The sequence below is a fragment of the Hyperolius riggenbachi genome, chromosome 4 (genome assembly GCF_040937935.1).
Source record: "Hyperolius riggenbachi isolate aHypRig1 chromosome 4, aHypRig1.pri, whole genome shotgun sequence".
Classification (NCBI taxonomy): domain Eukaryota; kingdom Metazoa; phylum Chordata; class Amphibia; order Anura; family Hyperoliidae; genus Hyperolius; species Hyperolius riggenbachi.
This window is the reverse complement of record NC_090649.1, coordinates 422,865,271-422,887,110: the sequence shown is the minus strand read 5'-3', so window position 1 is coordinate 422,887,110 and position 21,840 is coordinate 422,865,271. Positions and strand designations below refer to the sequence as shown.

Genomic DNA, 21,840 nt, shown 5'->3' with positions numbered 1-21,840 from the left:
ATCAATTTCACTTAATTGCCAAGAGTCAGGGCTGCAGAGAATACCCTTTTCAATGCTACCTATTCTACTCAAGCTACAATGATAAAGCACTGCTAGACGATACTGTAAGATACTGTTCAGGATGCTGTTTTACTTAAAAGCAGGCCTGTCACTTTTCAATATGATGGGCTTTAACCTAGTGCGACTTTGCTCCTGTTTTCAGTTGATGGTGTCACTCCTGAATAATAAACTGTATGGGGATTGCCACACTCTGAAATGTCCCACTTTTAACTTGTTTATGTATTCCAATTCAGACAAGGGGAAGTTATCAAATGAAACAGACTTCTCTTTTCATATTTGTTGCAAGGTCTGAATGGGCAGATGAGAGCAGTGGCTTCCCCACCTATCAGCTGCTTCAGTATGACAGCCAAGGTCTGAATGGGCAGATAAGAGCAGTGGCTTCCCCACCTATCGGCTGCTTCAGTATGACAGCCCAGCGTTTGTGGGCAGCCATATAAGAGGCAGCACAGTGGCGTAGAGGATAGCACTCTTGTCTTGCAACGCTGGGTCCCTAGAGTTCAGCCAAGGCACTTTTGTATGTTTTCCTCCCGTCTGTGTGGGTTTCCTCCGGGCACTCCAGTTTCCCCCCTCACCTCCAAAACATACAAGTATGTTAATTCCCCCCCTTCCCCATAAGCCCCCTAAATTGGCCTTAGGCTACAATGGACATATGGCTATGGCAGGGATTAGGTTGTGAGCCCCTCTGAGGGACAGTTATTGGCATGAATATATAATCTGGGACTGTAAGGTATACCTGACCCAATGCAAAACTACCTATTGTAAGCACACAAGAGAAGCAGCTCGGTAAAATAGGCGATGCATAGACCGCAATGGGTGGGAGTCGGTTAGTGCTAGGAGTAGGTAGATGGAGTCTGTTTTAGAAGAGGATTAGGTTAGGGGATAGCAAAGTATTGTTAAAAACTACAACTATTGGAATTAGCAACTGCCCTAATATAGAATATCGGTACTTTTACTGATAATATACTAGCGGCTCTACCCAGTGCCCAAATGACTGCAGCATCCTTAGTGTATGCAGGCACAGATGTATGTTCATGCTGGATCTACATGCCTCTGTGGGTTGTCCATTCTTCTCTTCATTACCCTTTCTCTCCATAATCACTCCTTGAAAAATATTTCCTTTCAGCTAAAGTCAAACTTTTAGATAGGAAGAGATAGGCTTGTCCTTTAAAGTAAGTTGTGTGTACCTGCATAATTTGTATGATCTGCTGAAACCATGTGGCTCCTTATTGTGACCTACCTTCCCTCTGTGCTGCCACTGTAGCCCCTATTCACAGGGACACATGCATTGTTCACTCCATGTGCCCCTGTGCTCCTGTTGGGATCGTGTTCCAACTGCTTGCAAAGCAGATGCGACCAACAGCATCCTGGGCATGCGGGGCTCAGAAACATTTGGAACCGTGCATGCCCATAGCATTCCCAGTGACTGCTGCTTGTGTGGATGCGTGTGCTAAGATGGTGTGCAGAGTGAACAAAGCATGTGCCCTTGTTCACCGACTGTTGTTAAGAACGGCAACATGGAGGGGAGGCCAGGCACAAAAAGGTATCATGCAGTATATAAAGACATTACATAGTATACAGGTATGCATAAATGAACATTTTTCTCATCCAAGTTCTACTTTAACTTGTAATCCACAGTAGAGAGAGTCCAGGAGCAACTCACTTGTATCATAAGAACTTCAATACTTTAATCAAGAATCTTCCTAAAACAATGCAGCAGTAAAAATTGCAAAATACTTATCGTTTCCACAAGAAAGTGATGCAGCATGATGGTAAAGTTCAGCAGGAGGTGCAGAGGACTTTAACTTGGATTAGCAGCCAAACCACAGTAGCCGCTTCTACAGAATATGCCAATAACACATTCAGGTTGGTTCAGGTGTTGACCAAATATTCCAAACAAAATAAATTTTAAGCTGCACCATAACTTCCAAACTGTGATCCATGCTTGGAAATGGACTTCAGCAGGCATCCTAATCCAAGGAAGTGGTAGGTCCCCTATGAACTGTGTATCTATACCCCCCTCTCCTACAGACTGTATGTCTCAGCCTTCATACCATCCCTTACATCCTCCACACCCCTGTGGACTGTATACTTATATCCTTTCCTTATTCCCACAATATCTCCCCCCTCCCCCCCCATGTTAATGTTTTGTTTTGCTTTGGCAATGCTAAATGTATTTGGACCTGCCAATAAAGCTTTTTGGATTTGGATTTGGCTGAAAACATCTGCGGGTGAAGAAGTCTGCAGTGCTATGGACAGGCACTACCATGACTAAAGTAACAGATACAACCAGCCTCAGCATGCCTTGTTTATGTATAAGCAGTTTTGTTTCTGGAGCTTAGTTAGAATTGAAATGAATATACAGTAGTTATCCGGAACTCAACTAACCAGCAGTCTTAACCACCACAAATCACCAGCAGTACTCAGTGGCGAAGGCCAACTTCCACGTCGGTTTGTGGGCTATGTTGTGTGTAAAGGATACGTCCAAGGAAATTTAAAAAAAAAAAAACGAGATCTACTTACCTGGGACTTCCTCCAGACCCTGGCAGCCGATCTGTCCCTCGTCGCAGCTTTGGTGTCCCAGGATCCCCTCCGTTGGAGATGCTGACCTCGCCAGGTCTGGATCTTCTGTGCCTGTGCGAGCGCAGGGCTGCGTCGCTCACGTGGCCTAGAGTGTTCTGCGCAGGCAGAAGTACTGCGTCTGCGCAGAACACTCCAGGCCAAATTAGCGCAATCATAAGTGGCAAGGCCACACGCTTGCGCAGAAGATCCCAACAGCGAGCTCGGCATCTCCAATGGAGGATCCCAGGAGACCGGAGCTGAGGCAAGGGACAGATCGGCTGCCAGGGGCTGTAGGAAGCCCCAGGTAAGTACATCTTTTTTTATTATTATTTTTTTATCTCCTTGGTTGTAACCTTTAAAGACTGTGTTCAACTGCTCTTTAAAGGTAAATATAGTATCAATCACAGAGGAACCTTTATTTACGAGCATAATTAGTGCCGGAAACATGCTTGTAATCCAAAGAACTCTTATATCACGGCAGATTTCCCCATAAGAATGAATGGAAACTCAGTTGATTTGTCCCACAATCCAAAAACAGTTATAGTAAAATAGTATAAAATAAAAATGTAAACAAGTCTTTCACTATAACGAACAGAATCATTGCCATCTGATGGCTCACCCAAACCTTTTTTTGTGGAGCTTTAACAAGAAACTTCTCCAATGACAGTTACTTTTGAGGATTTCATGGAAATGTGACTTTGCACAGTCTCTACACTAAGATTAAGTACAATCCTGCAGCGCCAAAGGGAGAAGAAATATTGTCTCAGGTGTGATAATGTGACACATGTATACTTTTCTTTGCTTGTATATCCAGTCAAAATTTCACAAAAATGTTTGCTTGTATTGCAAAGTGCTCTTAAAGAGAACCCGAGGTGGGTTTGAAGAATATTATCTGCATACAGAGGCTGGATCTGCCTATACAGCCCAGCCTCTGTTGCTATCCCAAACCCCCCTAAGGTCCCCCTGCACTCTGCAATCCCTCATAAATCACAGCCACGCTGCTGACAAACAACTTGTCAGAGCTGGCTGTGTTTATCTCTATAGTGTCAGTCTGCTGCTCTCCCGGCCTCCTGCAGAACTCCAGTCCCCGCCTGCATCCCTTCCCTCCCTGCTGATTGGAGGGAAGGGACGGGGGCAGGGACCGGAGCTATGCAGGAGGCGGGGGAGCAGTTGAGACTGACACTACAGATGTAAACACAGCCTCACAGCATGGCTGTGATTTATGAGGGATTGCAGAGTGCAGGGGGACCTTAGTGGGGTTTGGGATAGCAACAGAGGCTGGGCTGTATAGGCAGATCCAGCCTCTGTATGCAGATAACATTCTTTAAACACACCTCGGGTTCTCTTTAAACCAAGTTGCTCTCAATCCAAGGTTTTACCCCCTCCCTTAGTGTGTCCTTCTTAATTTTACTACCCCAGCAATTACACCCTTCTCATGGACTAACTCGTACTTGTTTTGCTGGGTCTCTGTAAATCGCATTTTATACCCCGATTGTATGTATAACCTTGTGCTATATTGTATAACCGTTTGCTACCTCTCTGTCTGTCACCCCTTGTTGCAATGTATGTATCCCTATTTATTGTCCAGCGCTGCGTAATATGTTGGCGCTTTTTAATAAAATAAATAAATAATAATAATAATAATATGTACATAGAGTGAGCTATAGTACTACATTAGCCAGGCATAGTTCTAACATGGAGTCTGAAGAAAGCACACTTATCCGGCATCAGCCAATCCCTGTCGGTACCAGATAACCAAGACTTATGTATTAACAAGAAATAAAGAGAAAGACGAACGATTCCACACATAAAACAGATTTTATTATTAAATTTAACAAAAGCTTTCATTTACTAGTGTTCAAAGTGCGCTAGGTATGCAGACATTAGCCAGAGAAGTTAAAGGGAACCTAAACTGAGAAGGATATGGATTTTTCCTTTTAAAATAATACCAGTTGCCTGACTCTCCTGCTGATCCTGTGTCTTTCAGCCACAGCCCCTGAACAAGCATGCAGATCAGGTGCTCTGACTGAAGTCAGACTGGATTAGCTGCATGCTTGTTTCAGGTGTGTGCCGCCACTACTGCAGCCAAAGAGATCAGCAGGACTGCCAGGCAACTGGTATTGTTTAAAAGGAAACATCCATATCCCTCTCAGCTTCAGTTCCCTTTAAGGAATGTCCTTCCATCCACCCTCAGCTGTCATTTGCCTGTATCAGCTAAAGCGCGTCTGTAAAGGAAACAGAATTGTGTCCAGAATTTCCCTGAAATGCAAAAGAGATCGGGAGAGTCCTGATTCACACACTCCACAGGGAAAAGCTGCAATTATTCTGAAATGTCTGATGCCAAACAAAAGGAAAACCGCTTATGACTCGGGGCAGGACAAGTCCCAGGAGCCAGGTAGCAAATGCTCCTTAAAAAGTGTACAGCTGCTGCCTAACGTGTTTTTCTGATTGTTGTCAATGCAGCTGGCTCCTAAGCATTTCCTGCAGGATCCTGACTTTTCCTGAATCCCACATTAACTCCACTCCTCATGTCATCTCATGTATAGAGGCAGCAGTCTACCCTTACATCTGCTATTTCTACCTGTACATCTGCTCAGCAAAATGCTTTATCAGCCAGAGCTGACCGACCTTCTAAAAATATAGGTTTCCTGCACCGTACATCCCCTGGCTATAATTCTTTCCAGGTCAAGTACCTGAGAGAAACAAGACGATAGGAGTATCAGAAAACCCGATTCCATACCCTCGGCTACAGCTGATCAACACATAATACTGCTATGAGGGGAGGGTGGCATGTAGCAGGTTCCAACACGCAGGGTATGGAACTTTGCTGTTGGTGGACACCTCCACACATGCTTGATTCTCAGCTGAGATGGGCTTGAACAGGATGTGTACCATGCTTTACATAGTACACAAGCCAAAAGATCAGCATCGTAGCCCCTCCCCCCCCCCCCCCTAAAAAAAAAACAAAAAACAGATTTATACACAAGATGTAGAAAAAGGGAGTTCGCTCAAATTGGTATAGCGCACTCTTTTACCAAAACAGGTTTATACACAAGGTGACCAGCAAGCATGCATGTAATTAGTAAGCCAGGAAATTTGGGCAAAGGGCAAAGGCGATAAACGTTTCACCCTGCTCCTGCAGAAGTACAGGCGGCGTTAATCACTATTCCCCCTAACGGCTGCTGTGGACTCTGGAATAAGACGGAATTCGGCTGCCATGTATTGCTGGTGGCCCGATTTAGGCTATTTTTATAGTATATTATAGTATAAAATGTATAGTCTGAGCACCGATATAGCCATAATTCACATTCCGGCCCATAGCGATGCATGGTGCACCCAAATTTCCTGCACCGCTTTTGCCTGTCTCGGACCAGCAGTGTTGGTTATGTCAACCAAACCTCATGGAGAAGCATGTGATACATTAACTGACCGATTTGTCTCTGATTCACTGGTCACAGTAATGTATTAATGGAGGAAGTGAAAACGGCCAAGCAGCAGCCTAATCAACTTCTCTGAAGTCCTTCACAACCAATCGGAACTATATATAAAGGGGTACAAGTATACACAATTCAATCGATAAATACAGTATATCAGTATTGAGGGGTGAAAAAAAAGCAAACACAATAAAACCTGAAATACATTTTGACACTGAAGCTTCTCCCAGACTAATTTGTGAAACCAGTCTGCATCAGATCAACACAGAAAGCAAAATGTGCAAAGAGAAAACATTTTCACTGATGCATAAAGCACTCAGTAAAGTGACTCTGGCCGGAGCCACCTGCACAAAACAACACAATTCTGGCTCATACCTTTACAGAATTTCCAGTGTGTAAAAGCTTCTTTAAAACGGAACCTGAAAGAGAAAAAAAAAAATAGTTCAGGAATATAAACAGTTTCCAAAGTTATAGGCTCAGCTCAGACTTCGTTTAGCCGATGCCAAATGCTATTTTGCTACTCAACAGAAAACCATTTGCCAGCCCTCGGCATTGGTTACCGATGCTTTGTCATTGCTCCGTGTTTTGAAGCCCATGGGGAACACGGAACTGCAGAACGTAGCCGATCGGGATGGCAAGCTCTACCGAGGCATTTTTGCGAATGACGGGAAAAGCTGGTACCGTCATTTACACTGCTGTTTCTACCCAAATGAATGGAACCGTGATTATCCCTTTAAACTGCGCTTTAGTCGTCCAACAGAAACGTTATGTTTCTGGCGCACAGTAGTCTGTGTGAACCAGCCCTTACACATACCCGACTCCCCATCAACTGAACAGGGCAAATAGCCCATAGAAATAAATAATGCCCATGTACTGTTTGCAGGCCCCAAAATGCTGGTCACATGACTTGAGTGCCCATTTCCAAAACTCCTTAGGATCAGCTCACTGTCCCTGATATCCATGAATAGCTTCACCAGCCTTATGGGCTCTTTTACTCCTCCTATTTAGGCATCACTGGGCAGGTGAGAGGAGGGAAAGCTGGCCAACGTTTAAACTTCATACACTGGTAGGAGCACTGCTACCAGAGCGGGGTCCCTAGGATGACAGTGCTGGGCAGAGGCTGGCCAGACGCTAGCCTCCAAGCTAGACATGCGTTCTGTTGCTATGTAGGGGAAGGAGGGTTGATGAAACGGTGCATGATGAGTATCACAGAGCAGGTGGGGTGAGCAGAGAGAACATCGCTCTCAGCCGGGTCAAACTGCCATGCGGATCATTTACCGATGTGCTGATTCTTGGCAGATGTGGTCGTTACCACTTTTATGCTAGGTAAACACCATACAATTTTCTGTTAGATTTTCTGTTATGGTGGGCAAAGACGGTTCGTTTTTTCTGCTTGACTCTCTTATCTTCCCCTCCTTTTTCTTATCTTTTTCCATTCACTTTTATCAGGAATCGAGCGGCAAAACGATTGAACGGAAGAGCAGACATGTCGGAAATTATCTAACCATCCAATCACCTCAAAAACTAACCGTGTATTTCCAGCATTATGCTGGGCATATAATGCTGGGCATACACGTCTCGATTTTGCCGCTCGATCAATTCCCCGCTCAATTCCATAGGCGATTCTCTTATCTTCTGCATTGTCTTCAATGCGGAATCGAGCGGGGAAACGATCGAGCGGGAGATCGGAAATGTTGGAAATTATCTATCGAGCCATCTAAATGGCTCAAAATCGAGCAGTGTATTCCCAGTATAAAGGTGGCCATACACTGGCCCGATTCGCGGCCGTTTCGACAGCAGATTCGATCCTGGGATCGAATCTGCTGCCAATCGTTCGCGCTAAACGCACCTGCCGATCCGATTTCCTCCTGAAATCGGATTGGTCCGTCGATCGCGCCGTGTGGGAAATTACCCTCGATCGCCCGCGGGTAGGGAGCGCGTCGCTAGCGGCGGCCGATCCGATCAGGTATACATTACCTGACGCTGGCTCCCGGGCGTCTTCTCTGCATCTTCTCCGCGCTGCACCCGCTCCATCCCGGCGCTTCCTGTCACTGCAGTGACCAGGAAGTTCAAATAGAGGGCGCTCTATTTGAACTTCCTGGTCACGGAGTGACACAGGAAGCGCCGGGATGGAGCGGGTGCAGCGTGGAGAAGATGCGGAGAAGATGCCCGGGAGCCAGCGTCAGGTAATGTATACGGGGGAGGGGACAGGCGGCAGCGGCGGCTCCACAGATTGTGATCGGTTTCAGGCTGAAATCGATTCACAATCTGTTTGCAGTAAAGGCAGCCATACGATCCCTCTCTGATCAGATTCGATCAGATAGGGATCTGTCAGCTGGTCGATCTAATGGCAAATCGACCAGTGTATGGCTACTTAAGCAGGCCATACACTGGCTCGATTCGCGGCCGTTTCGACAGCAGATTTGATCCTGGGATCGAATTTGCTGCCAATCGTTCGCGGTAAACACAGCCGCCGATCCGACTTCCTCCCAAAATCGGATCGGTCCGTCGCTCGCGCCATGCGGGAAATTACCCTCGATCGCCCGCGGGTAAAGTGCGCGTCGCTAGCGGCGGCCGATCCGATCAAGTATACATTACCTGAGGCTGGCTCCCGGGCGTCTTCTTCACGCTGCACGGCTCTGTTCCGGCTCCATCCATCCCGGCGCTTCCTGTGTCACTGCAGTGACCAGGAAGTTCAAATAGAGGGCGCTCTATTTGAACTTCCTGGTCACGGAGTAACACAGGAAGCGCCAGGATGGAGCCGGAACAGAGCCGTGCAATGCGGAGAAGATGCCCGGGAGCCAGCATCAGGTAATGTATACGGGGGGGGGGGGGGGGGGGGGACAGGCGGCAGGAGCAGCTCAGCAGATGGTGAATCGGTTTCAGGCTGAAATCGATTCACAATCTGTTTGCAGTAAAGACAGCCATACGATCCCTCTCTGATCAGATTCGATCAGATAGGGATCTGTCAGCTGGTCGATGGCACATCGACCAGTGTATGGCCACCTTTACTCTATAGTTAGATACCTGCCAGATAGATAACATGTTGGAAATTATCTATCTAACCATCATCTGTCTGCCTAGCAATTAGACATTGTTGTACTCAGCAGGAAATAGCCAGAAGACAATGCACCAGAGATAATGACCAGTCTCTACCAGTACTTTATGCTGGGCATACACGGCTCAATGCAGGCTTATCAATCGAGCAGCTGATGGCTCGATTGATAATATCCAACGTGTCCGATGACCGCGAGGATCGATTCCGCGCTCGATACCCGCAGGCGGACAATAGCGGCGAATCGAGCGGAAGATAAGAAGCACTGGCGGGGACGAACGGGAATCGATCCGGGCGCACGCACGGACGAGCGGGGCTGCGGCAGGAGTCGATCCGGCGGCTAATCGGCCGCCGGATCGACCCGGGTATGCCCAGCATTACAGAAAATAAACAGAAAAATGTAACAGAAAATTGTATGGTGTGTACTAGGCATTAAACTAGCATTTCTAAAACGCTTTACTGCTCCGCTCAAAAGAACTATGCAAACATAAGCGCATGCTATCCAGGCACATCTAAGGGCGCCAGAAATAGCTGCTAGTAGAATATTGGTAAACTGGCTAATATCTTACGACTGTGCAGTGCTAATTCAGAAAATATCAGTAAATGTTATCAATATTTTACAATAGCTAAACCTAACCCTATTTTCACACAAGCTCTCCCTCTACCGATGTGTGACCCTAACCGACTCCCCCGCCCCCGCTGATGGACTCGCCCCCAGTGATGTCACTGAGGACAGGTGGGCACTGTCATAGGCCGTAAAGTAATTAGGGCGCTGGCAAAATCCCAAATTGCGACAAAAACAGTGCAATTCGGCCAACAGCAATAGCTGACAGCCATATTGCATCTTACCCCACTATCCACTGTGACCTAGAGGGGGAATAGTAATTAACTCCGTAGGGAAATTTGCTACAGCAATGTAAGGGCGTTTTTCAGCTTCGCCTTGCGCCCAAATTTTGCAGCGCCCTTTTTTTACATGTATACGTCTTTTCCTCCTACTGCCCCCACCCCGCAAACCCACCAATATAGGCGCTTCCGCAAAAAAAAAAAAAAAAAAAAAAAAAAAAAAAACACTTGCAAAATATTAGGCTCCACAGAAGTTTGAGCGCCCAAATGTCCCGATTCCCATTCTGGGGATTGGGAGAGGAGAGACACAGTGGTTTCCTGACCTGCTCTTTCAGCAGGAAGCCAGCTCATAATTTAGGGGCAGGGAACACAATAGGAGGCATTCTCTGCAGCACTTTTCATACAACATTAGCAGGATCTAATTAAAACAATTACATATAATAACTGGCTATTATATTCCAGGCTGCCCATACTAAAAGCTGCACCAACTCATTTAGATTTATGACTGCAGACAGAGATACAGCAAAATGGTGCATTAAAATTGATTTTTATTTTAATGTACTTTTAATTACATAAACACTAATTATGACCTATAAATATTTTATACATACAATGTGAAGTAAGCAGCTAAAAGTCTAGACAATCAAAACTATAAAAAAGCCAACTTGCTAAAAGATCTAGGGTAGGGTAAGAAGACCGCACCTTAAAAGAAAAGCATATAGAGACGGCAGGAGCCCAAGTGGTGCAGTACGTCACTCACTAGAAGGGGAATGCGAGAGGAGGAGTGTTGCTCACAAAATCGGGTTGAACCAACTGCTAAAGCAGGTGGAAATTATAATACCTGTCTCCACTCGGGTGTCCCAGATGTTCCTGGTGTGGTCGCTCTCTAGAAAAACACAAGGTACCAACTGCACAACTGCAGATTATGCAGCTGGGAACAGAGGTCCCCTTAAATGGGAGGGTAACAAACGCAAGGGGACATGAAGCGCCCAAATAGTAAAAACTTTGTTAAAGCTCAGAGCTCAGCTTAGTGATTACCTGGCACAACTATTATCCTGAGGAAGTGGGCCGAGACCCACAAAACATATTGCCAGTGTTCAATGAACTTTTTGTCTTTAACGCAATGTCATCTTTTGAAGTACGCCAACTCTTCCCATTATATTTTAGTTGTTTTTAACAAAGTTGTATCCATTTGGGCGCCTCTTATCCCTGTGTGCTAAAAGCTCTGACCATCTATAAATGTATAACATATACAGTATAGGCAGCCAAACAGGATACTGAAGGCCCATACAGACACTGGCTTTTCTTGGCTGAAATAATGGTGTGTGATCATTTTAGACAACTGCCAGGTAGTAACAGCGAGAAGGTTTAGGAAAGTTGGGTTATAAACAGAAACAAACTGGTGTTATTACTGTGTTTATACAGCCCTGGTATCTTCTTCAGCACTTTGCAGAGTACATAGTCATGCCACTAACTGTTCCTCAGATGAGCTCGCAATCAACTCCCTACCATAGACCTAGTATATATTCAGCTTACCAAAAGCAATACCTTGCTGATTAATTAAACAGCAGCTTCAGTGTTCTCCTCAGGCTCTTGCACTAGGCTAGTTTTGGTGAGCACCCGGCTGTCATCGGCTCATCTCCTTCTCTGCTGTAAGCAGAGTTGTGCAGATAAGCTCTTGCTCTGCATTCTTTCATCTTGCCCCACCCGGCTACTTTTTCATGCCACCCGGCTGGAAAAAAATTCTGGGGAGAACACTGAGCTTGTTAATTAACTGCCAACTAGAGATTATGATTGGTTGGTTACTGTACATTTCTACTATTACTGGATCAGTAGAGATTTTCATTTTTTTTTTGTTTGGCAATTATTATTATTTATTATTTTTATAATAGAGTATTTATATAACGCCAACATCTTCCACAATGCTGTACAAAGTGTTTAGTCTCATCACTAACTGTCCCTCACAATCTAATCCCTACCCTAGTTATATCTGCATCAAAGTTTTTTGCAAATACGTTTTTTCGGGTGTGCAAAGAAACCGGAGTGCCTGGAGGAAACCCATGCAGAAACGGGAAGAACATGCAAACTCCGTGCAGAGAGTGCCCCAGCTGGGATTCCAACCAGGTGCACTTAAGGAGGAACTGCAGTGAAAATAGTGTAATAAAAAAAAGTGCTTCATTTTTACAATAATTATGTATAAATAATTTAGTCAGTGTTTGCTCATTGTAAAATCTTTAGTCTCCCCGATTTACATTCTGACATTTATTACATGGTGACATTTTTACTCTGGGCAGGTTATGTAGCTGCTGCTAGCGGTTTTGGACATTGGAGACAGCTGTAAACAGCTATTTCCTGTCTGTGAACCTTGTTATATTGTGGCAAACTGTCAAAAGTACCGCGGTACTCAGAGCTTCTTGTGGGAGGGGTTTCACCACAATATCAGTCATACAGCGCCCCCTAATGGTCTGTTTCTGAAAAGCAATAGATTTCTCATGTAAAAGGAGGTATCAGCTACTGATTGGGATAAAGTTAAATTCTTGGTTGGAGTTTCTAGTTTTGGGTGAAGTTCTAGAATGTGTACTGGTGACCTCCCCCACCCCAAGCTGTTAAGGACTTCCCTCTAAATCAAGAATTACCAACTTGCACTTTAAGGAAATTCTATCAGAAGTTCCAAGAACAGGGCATTTCCCACCCATCTTTCCCCTCCATGCAACAGAAATTCTTGCTATGAAATCAGTTAATTAGCACGTCTGTACAGCCCACCATTGTATAACTGTCAACCAAAATAATTACAATTATTTCGGGTAACAGAAATTCAAAGTGTGTTCTTTGCTTTCTATTGTAAATGTGTTATCGCTATGGTATCTCTCTGCTTCATTCTAGCCAAACACACCCTCCGTGTGATAATAGAGAAATAAAGCCCTGTAGAAAGTAGTACTTATTAGGAAGGCAATGGGATAGCATGGAATAGTCAGAACCACTGATGAGGATTCCAGTATCCTGAACTCGCTACGTTTCTTTCAGATGAAAACATGGGGCAGCGTCCTCAGTGTTTTGTTCTGAAATGATCATGAAAAAACATGAACAGGAAGGAAGAAGCTTTCAAGAAGGCCGAGCAGATGCCTCAGTCTTCCCAATAAGACTCCATTTCCCCTGACCTTCCATTTCCAGCCATTATGTCCACAGATATATTCCTGCATGCTCAGCACATGGCTGGAAAAACATGCAGGGCACATTCGCGGAAAGCTGATTTACAAAACTATTGTGAACATGTCAAAGGGAAAGTTCAGTGATTTCAAGTGAGTTTCTATTTTACCCAGCAATTAATTCATCCGCGTTGCCCTTAAAGGGACACTTAAGTCTCTAAAAAAAAATGCGTTTTACTCACCTGGGGCTTTCAGCAGCCCTCTGCAGCTATATTGTGCCCACGCTGACTCCTTCAGATGCTCCTGGCCCTGCCGGCAGCCATTTCCTGTTTCGGCGACAGGAGCCGACAGGCCGGGAACGCGAGTGATTCTTTGTGTTCCCGGCCACAATAGCGCCCTCTATGCTGCTATAACATATAGCATACAGCAGCATAGAGGGCACTATTGTGGCCAGGAACACGAAGAATCAATCGCGTTCCCAGCCTGTCGGTTCCTTTAGCCGAAACAGGAAGTGGCTGCCGGCGGGGTCAGGAGCATCTGATGGGAGTCGGCGTGGGCATGATACAGCTGCAGGGGGCTGCTGAAAGCCCCTGGTGAGTAAAACTCATTTTTTTTTTAGAGACTTAAGTGTTCCTTTAACAATTTGGTGGACCTCTGGGATGCAAAATGTAATAACAGAAAACAGAAAAAACAAAAAAGCCCACCACTCTGACTAACCACTGGTACGTGGTGCAAAACTTGTCAGTAACATGATCCACTTGGATCTTCAGGCAGCTAGACACTCATAATAGTAGTCAGGCCTTTTATGGTGCCTCCTGAGAGAAAGTATAGTGTATGCAGCTACTCACTCATCCCCATATTGTGCTGTGTGGGGGGGGGGGGGGGAGATTGGATCGTTAGTGGTCACCATAAGAGAGAGGATAAATCTGGCATTTTGTACAGCCATCCATTGGAGTGTGGGGGAGATGGGATAGTCAGAAAAGTTCTCTGAGGTGAAGGGAAAAAGGTAGCAGTCTTGAAAAAAGGTCTCTGGTGTGGTGATAGGAACCTGACAGCCTTCTCAGAATGATCATCAAATGACTATTGATCTCTATCCTGGTTGGAGGTTGACATTAGTTAATGCTGAGTACACAGAATTTCCCAATACGATTGACCAAGAGGAAGTTGCATTAGGTGTACATGACCAGACCACTCCCGATCAAGAACAAGATCGATTTTGCAGTGATAACTTTGGAAACTTGATCCAGTTATCGCACAGGAGCAGATCGGACAAGACGGAAATAATCATCCAATTCCCATTGATCGGATGGGAAATAGCATCATGTGTACCCAGCACAAGGTTGAATTTAAAAGAAAATCTTCAATATGTACAGGATGTTATGTGGCAATATGATCACGCCCCAAATGCAAAAATAAGTTACATTGTATAGGTAATAAAGTCAGTATTCTTACCTATACTATGGTATTGCCAGCGGTAGAAAATCCTTTCAGGTAGTAGTTGTAGAATTTTCTAAACAGGAACAAAGTAAAGTAGTAAGTAAAAGCAATGCCTGAAAACAAACATCAAAGACAAATTGACTAGGGGTTAACAACAAGTACTGGCGTTTGCAAAAGGTGATGTACATTGTCCTGCATGGATTTTGCTTTACATCCGATCTGCCAGATCACCACAATTTAACAGCTAAGCAGAGTGAGGGTCTACCTAAACAATCCCCTCTCATCAAAAACACTTCACACTATAGAACCTCTAGTGAATTTTGCCAATTTACTGGTCAAGTCTGAAAAAGTTTGTGTGAAACCAGCGTTGCAATAATTCTGTTTCTGTTTCAAAATCCTATAAGGTCAGGCCTATACTGGCAGCCATTGGGGAGAAGGATACAACAAAGTAGCCACTATTCACTAAAATCATGCTAGGGATAATAAAGCAAGTGAAAACGTATTACAAAACATCAATCCACGCTGAAATCCAGGTCATAATTCCTCACACACTTAGGAGTTATCACTGCATTCCTCCCTGTGAATTGTTAGCTCACAAAACTATATCCTTAAATTAAGGATTCAATCTGGATTAAATCCTTAGCTTTAGGAATCAATGCTTAACTAAAAGGGTACCTGAACCAATCTAAAAATAAAGACTTAGATAGTGACCTATAGAGAGGGAAGGCTGTAAAGGATTCTGAGCTGTTTTTCCTGTTATCACCTTAGTGAGAAATCATTTAGTATTCACTAAGCAGTTTACCCCGTGCAATCACTAAAGTAAACCGGAGATAAAAAAAAAATAATTTTAAAAAATACACAAACCTGTAGCTGCCTACAGCACCCTTCAGCCTCGATGTCCTCCCAGGCCGCCTGGATCCTCTTCTAGGCGGCTCAGTAATTCAGCTAGTCAGGGAAACTGTGCTTGCGCGCAGAACGCTCCCAGTGACAGGAGTGCGACAGGGGAGCGCGTGGCCGAACTGCACCAAGTGGCCCCGAATGGCCGAATTACTGGGCCACCTAATGGAAGATCCAAGCGGCCTGGGAGGACGGCAAAGGACAGATGAAGCCGAAGAGGGCTGGAGGAACCACCAGGTATGTATAATTTTATTTTGTATTTTTCATCTCAAGTACACTGTAAAGCTAACCTGAACCTACCTTAAAAAGATACTAACCTATGGAGAGGAAAGGCTCTGGATCCCACAGAGCCTTCCCAGTGCTCTCTGCATCCCCTTGTTCTACCTGAACAGAAAGGGGTAAAGTGGCTGCCAAATTTATTTCCTTTTAAACAATACCAGTTGCTTGGCAGTCCTGCTGATATCTTTGGCTGCAGTAGTATCCGAATCATACACCAGAAATTAGCATATGGCTATTGTAGTCAGACTTCAGTCAGAGCATCTGATCTGCATGCTTGTTCAGGGTTTAGGCTAAAAAGCATTGGCGACAGAGGATCAGCAGGGCAGGTTAGCAATTTACGTCGTTTAAAAGGAAAAAATGATGTCAGCCTCCATATACCACACAGTTCAGATGTGCTTCAAATTTGGCATTGGCAGATGAAAAAGGTTGCATTGCGTTGCATTTTGTCTTTTACAAAAGTTGCTTATTTTATTTTAGTGAAAATTTTGAAAATGTAGACAACAGAGAAAACCGGCTCCAGACATGCATGACTCCTCTGGAATAGCCTCCTCTTAGCTGCCCTACCAGCCTGGAACACTGCAAGAGCTCCAACACACAAGAGCAACGGAAGAAAAACCTGTTTTTCCTGCACAAACATTATCCTGCACATTAAAAGAAACGGCCCTCCATATCAGAGGCTAAAATTACTGCTCCTGGCAAAGAGACGAAGCAAGGCATTGTGTGATGGTAAACCCAATGCAATAGTGGCCTACATTAATCCTGTTACATCCAGCATAGCATCATTTTATTTTCATTCTTCCACACTAATCCACTTGGAAGGGAGACAGCAAAATGACAAATAAGTGCATCACAATTTTGCATAAATAATCCTTTATCAACGTGGACTGCTCCTAAAAAGGGCTTCATTACAGAAGCCCTGTAATGAAAAAAAAACTCTCTGTGGCATACTTACCTCAGGAGGGGGATCCTAACGAGGCTTTTCCTGTCCAGCAGCAGCTCTTCATTCGGGTTAAGGGGGAAATAGTTGAACCCGATTGTTCCGTTCTACTGCACAGGCGCGAGTCCTTTTGTGGCTGCACAGAAGAGTGGATACGATCAGGTTTGGCAATTTCCGCCTAACCCGATGAAGAGCTGCTGCTGTGCCTGGGCTGGATTCTGACAAGGTAAATAATCCTCGATTATCAAGCTTTCGGGGGAGGATTCGGGGGAGCCAGCACTGGATTCCTGTTATCTACAAAAGGTCGGGGAAGACTCACTAGGACCCCCTGAGGCTTCCCCCTCCTGAGGTAAGTATTTACCAGAGGGGTTTTTTTTCTCATTAGAGTCTCTTTAAAGTGAACCTCCAGACTAAAAATCTACTCAGCAGCACTGAAAAGGCTTGGTGTTTCTTTAACAGTTTCACAGCATCGGAACTTTGTTTTTCTTACCTAAACCTCACTTTTAGCGGCACAGAAGAAAAACTGCTCGAGCACCTTTCCCCTGATGCTGTGCAAAGCATGATGGGATTTCTGGTGTTGTTCTCCTTCTGCTGTTTCGGCGCAATTTTTTTTTTATTTTGAATTTTAGATTTGAAGCCTAACATGCACAGCTGGGAGGGGTGATCAGGATACAGCACAGTTGGAACTGTGTCTCATGCTCCCTGTCACCTCCTTTCAACCAAAAAGATGGCTGCCCCCATGAAATCACAAATACTGCCTGTTCTTTTAAAACAGGATGGGTAAGCGATTATATTACCTATCTATTTTAATTAACGTACCGTATATACTCGCATGTAAGCCGAATTTTTGAGCACAATAAATGTGCTCAAAAGTCCCCCTCTCAGCTTACATGCGAGTCATGTGTGGCTGTGTCACCCCTTTACCCCTCCATAGGCTGCCGGGAGATGTCTGCCAGTGTCTGTGTGTCCCAGCCCCAGGCAGGGGGTGCTTGTCTGCAGAGTGGAGCGGCCGGGGACCCTTGCTGCCTGCATGAAGTATGTGGACGGTGCAGTGGCTTAACTATCAGCGCCGGGCCGTCTGCATTAAGTATGCCAGGAGATATACCGCTGTGTGAAAGCAGGTTTCTGCGTTCAGCTGGTGGCTCCGTGCCCACAGGAATGTCACCGGCAACTTGTACGGGATCACAGCGGTGACGTCAGCGCCCGGGTCTCCTATTTAGCCTCTGACGCTCATGTTGGCTCATCTTTATGACGCCCTCTAGTGGCGTCTTGGTACACAGTGTGCGTGTCTCACAAGCGGAGTAGGAGACCTCGGCGCTGACGTTACTGCTGTGATCCCGTACAAGTGGCCGGGGACATTCCTGTGGGCACGAAGCCGCCGGCTGGGACACAGACAGCTTCTTTCACAAAGCAGTATATCTCCTGGCAGCATACTTAAAGCAGACAGCCCCAGCGCTGATAGGTACATTAAGCCACTACTGCACACTCTGCATCTACTGCACCTAATATAGGGAGATACGGGGGGCCTAATATTGGGAGATACAGGGGGCACATCTAGCTAAGTAGGCGGGATGACTAATATAGTGGGCACATATGGCTATAGTGGAGGGGCACATATGGCTATGGGGGGGGGATTTCTAATATAGGGTGCACATTTGGCTATGGGGGGAAGCCTAATAGGTGGTACATCTGGCAATAGGGGACTGCCTAATACAGGGGCACATCTGGCTATTTATAACTATGTGGGGGGATTCTTTTTACTTAAGACACACCTGTCTATTTATCCTATGGTGGGGCTATAGTGGGAAGGGGGCTTACATGCAAGTCAATGACATTTTCCTGATTTTGGAGGTAAAAGTTGGGGGTCAGCTTATATGCGGGTCGGCTTATATGCGAGCATATACGGTAACTAATGTAACTTAATGACAGTATGTTTATTTAGGCTGAAGTTCCCCTTTAAAGAGATAAGGCAATGTTTTATAAATGGTGTACAAGTTTTGGCGTGCCAGGAAAAGTCATGGCAAACCAGAACCACTAGTTTTTGGAGTGGTTAAGGTGCCAATTTTTTCATCAGATGCGATCTTTCGACATGATTTGAACGATCGTAAATAATTGGAAGGCAATTATCAGAACGATTTAAGAAGATTTTACATTCCGATTCAATCATAAACTCCAACTTTCGGATTGATAATTTTTCCTTTTCTGATCGACCAAGGAATTGTATAACAGCAGCACAGTTTTCTAAACAATTCGTTCATAAAATGTGCGTCAAAAGATCAAATCTGAAGGAAGCATTTTATCATTTAGGCCCCGTTCACATTAGCACTAAAAAATAAATAAATAAATCGGAAAAACTGGATCGGAAGCTAATAGATACAATGATAACCTATAGATCCGTTCACATCCATCTATTCTGCAAGATCCACTGAACGGACCCACAAGTTTCCTTCTGTAGCATATTTTCCGGACTGCTGAGCCCAGAGGCCCGTAAAAAGGAACCTGTAGCACTGCATTGGCGGCATTGATATGCATGTGTGCCTATAAAGTTTTTCATAAATGACATGCCTTTAAGCAAGAGTAAGCCAGAAGAAAATTAACTGTACTGATTATCAGTTCACTGGCTTCTTGTTTCTAAATCTATCTTTCTAGGAATGGCAGGCAATGACATTTTTTTATATAATTATTATCTAGCTGCTTAGCTTAAAGAGGAGCTGTCAGCCATACTATCTCAGAAAAAAAACATATGTATTGGTACTGTCCACATTTTGATTTTAGTGATTTTTCTACAGTAAAAAAATCCTTCTTAGCATTTCCAATTTTAACTGTGGCTATTTTGAAGACAATTCTGATGCCATTTCCTCCTTTACTTACTTCTGCCTGATTGTGTATGCATTGCCCGCCCTGCACTATAGAAAGTGCACTGTCTCAGCATGAGAAATATTGGCCAATCAGAGAGGAACAGAGGTGTGAGAGGGGAAAACAGGAGGGAAAGAGGCTTCAGCCAATCAGGCTGCATTAGTTAAGTCAAAAGGACAACCCAGCATGCCCTGCAACTTCCTTTGTGTGGCAATGTACCAAATAAGAGTCAGGTAAACTGGGGAATGATCATTTATGAACAAGAAAAGTAATAGTAATTTTAACTTTTTTATTAACTGGCTAGCATTCTAAATACTTGTTTACCAGATAAAAATAAAGAAAGAATTGATTTTTTATTTTATGCCTGACTTGCACTTTAATTTATCCAATGCTCAGTTAAAACTGCAAAGATTATTATTTAGGATTTATATAGCACTAGCATTTTTGTGGTTAGTACATAAGGAAATCCACATGAGTGCAGATGATTGCACAAACTGACCGACCTTGGGACTTGGGCCTTTGAATCTTCTATAACAGCACTCAAACGATTTATAGCAGATGCCAAATCTGTTTATTAAAATCAATGTGACAATCTAATGTTTATGGGTGGGGGGTTTGGGAGGACAATTAATCATGCAAGTATGAAAATCACGCCTAATCTCCATTTGTCAGCTGCCCACTCCAAAATCATCCAACCTCCTTTAAGGTGGCCATACATGGTACAATTTTCAAATTTAGATAATTTAGTTCGATTATTCTGTTAGATTGAATATAAAGATTTTCCAGCATGTCCGATCAGATTTTTCTTGAAAAAACGGGATAATCGTACGAATTTCTTGATTGTCATTTAGATTGAATAAACGGGATAATCGAACGTTTTTATTGTACCATGTATGGCCACCACTAGACAGACAAAAACGTGGATACTGGGGGAAGTCAGATGTTTATGTTTAAGTGCCAAAGGGCATGGAGACGGTGCCTACGGCTAGGGGCCCACTTGCGGCAGCATTTGGCGATTCCCAATGATGTGGAAATCACAAGCGTTTTCCTAATCGTCGAAGTGCAATGTTTTTTTTGCTATATTTACGGGGCAATTGCCATTTGTCGCTCATTGGCCTGAATCCAATCATCCTGGATCAACTGCAAAAATGCTGCGATCAGTCTGCGATTGCAGCGCTGCTGTGGGCTCACGCCCATGGCCTTTCAGCAGCAAAATGCTTTCTAGATTGCTAAAATGCATCAACGCTTCTGAAAGTGCTCTACTGGACCCCAAGCCTAAATATTTACCTAGAAGAACACAATGAACAAACACTGCGGCTAAATGAAGAGAATAAAAGAGGAAGCTGCACAGAAATGTTGTCACTTCATAAATAAAGAGCAGGTCGCTGATTAATCCTCTGAAACAAAACATCCGTCACTCCAACCACTGACGCTTCCTCAAAATTCACAGACAAGCATACACTCTACCTTAGGCCAGTCCCCCCATGACCTCTGGCCAAGTTGTACTCCAACTGGATAACCTGAGACACACTGACTCTAGGTATGGTTATTGTATACTACCTCATCTCTTGTTCCCCCCAATGCATTTAGATTGTAAGCTCACAAGGGCAGGGCTCACTCACCCTTTTGTGTCTTGGAATTTGTTACACATGTTTTATTTATGTTACTTTTGTCACTGTAATTACCAATTCTGTATATTGGTGTAGACCACAGTCTGTATTATTTTGCACCTCATGTTTGTTTCTTGCTTTTTGCGGTGCCATGGAATATGTTGGTGCTTTATAAATCAACAATAATTAACAACTCCCTTCCTCAATCATTCCTGGTCAGCAATAGAAGGAACAAACACAGGCAGGCTGTATTTGTTCATCTAGTGGTATTTAGCTATAGTTCTACGTTTTTTAAGAAAAGTAAAAATATTAATTTGTAGGTGAATTGGCTTTTTTTTTTTTTTTTTTTAAATTCATATGGCACCTTTTGTGAAGAAAATGGCTGTTTTGAGACAAATTAGCCGGCCATCAGCCAGCACCCTCTTTACATATGCACCTTACAGCCTGCTATTAAAGAGGTTCTGTGGAGTCCTGCAATAAACAAAAAACAGACACATACATGGGGCTTCTATCAGCCCCCTGTAGCTGTAATGTCCCGAGCCGTCCTCCTTGTTCTGCGCCTGTGCAGTAAGCTCCCGGACACGCGAGCGGGAGCGCACATTATTTGTCTTGTTAGACAAATTATTGACCGGTGCCGGCGGCGGGGAATGAGTGATCGCTGGAGGATGGCACGGGACGTTACAGCTACAGGGGACTGATAGAAGCCCCAGGTAAGGGTCTGTTTTTG

The 21,840-nt window shown here is 44.4% G+C and overlaps 1 protein-coding gene across 3 annotated transcripts in view; it reads right to left on the bottom strand.

The window, feature by feature from the left end:
• The window catches only part of RALGAPA2 (Ral GTPase activating protein catalytic subunit alpha 2), a 493,961-nt gene that overhangs the window by 395,378 nt on the left and 76,743 nt on the right, over positions 1 to 21,840 (bottom strand). For all 3 annotated transcript variants that reach the window (XM_068232435.1, XM_068232436.1, XM_068232437.1), the window contains exons 4-5: positions 14,550 to 14,607; positions 6,429 to 6,472 (exon numbers count right to left, since the gene is read on the bottom strand). In XM_068232435.1, the coding sequence (XP_068088536.1) occupies positions 6,429 to 6,472; positions 14,550 to 14,607 (102 nt within the window). The remainder of the gene's footprint in view (positions 1 to 6,428; positions 6,473 to 14,549; positions 14,608 to 21,840) is intronic.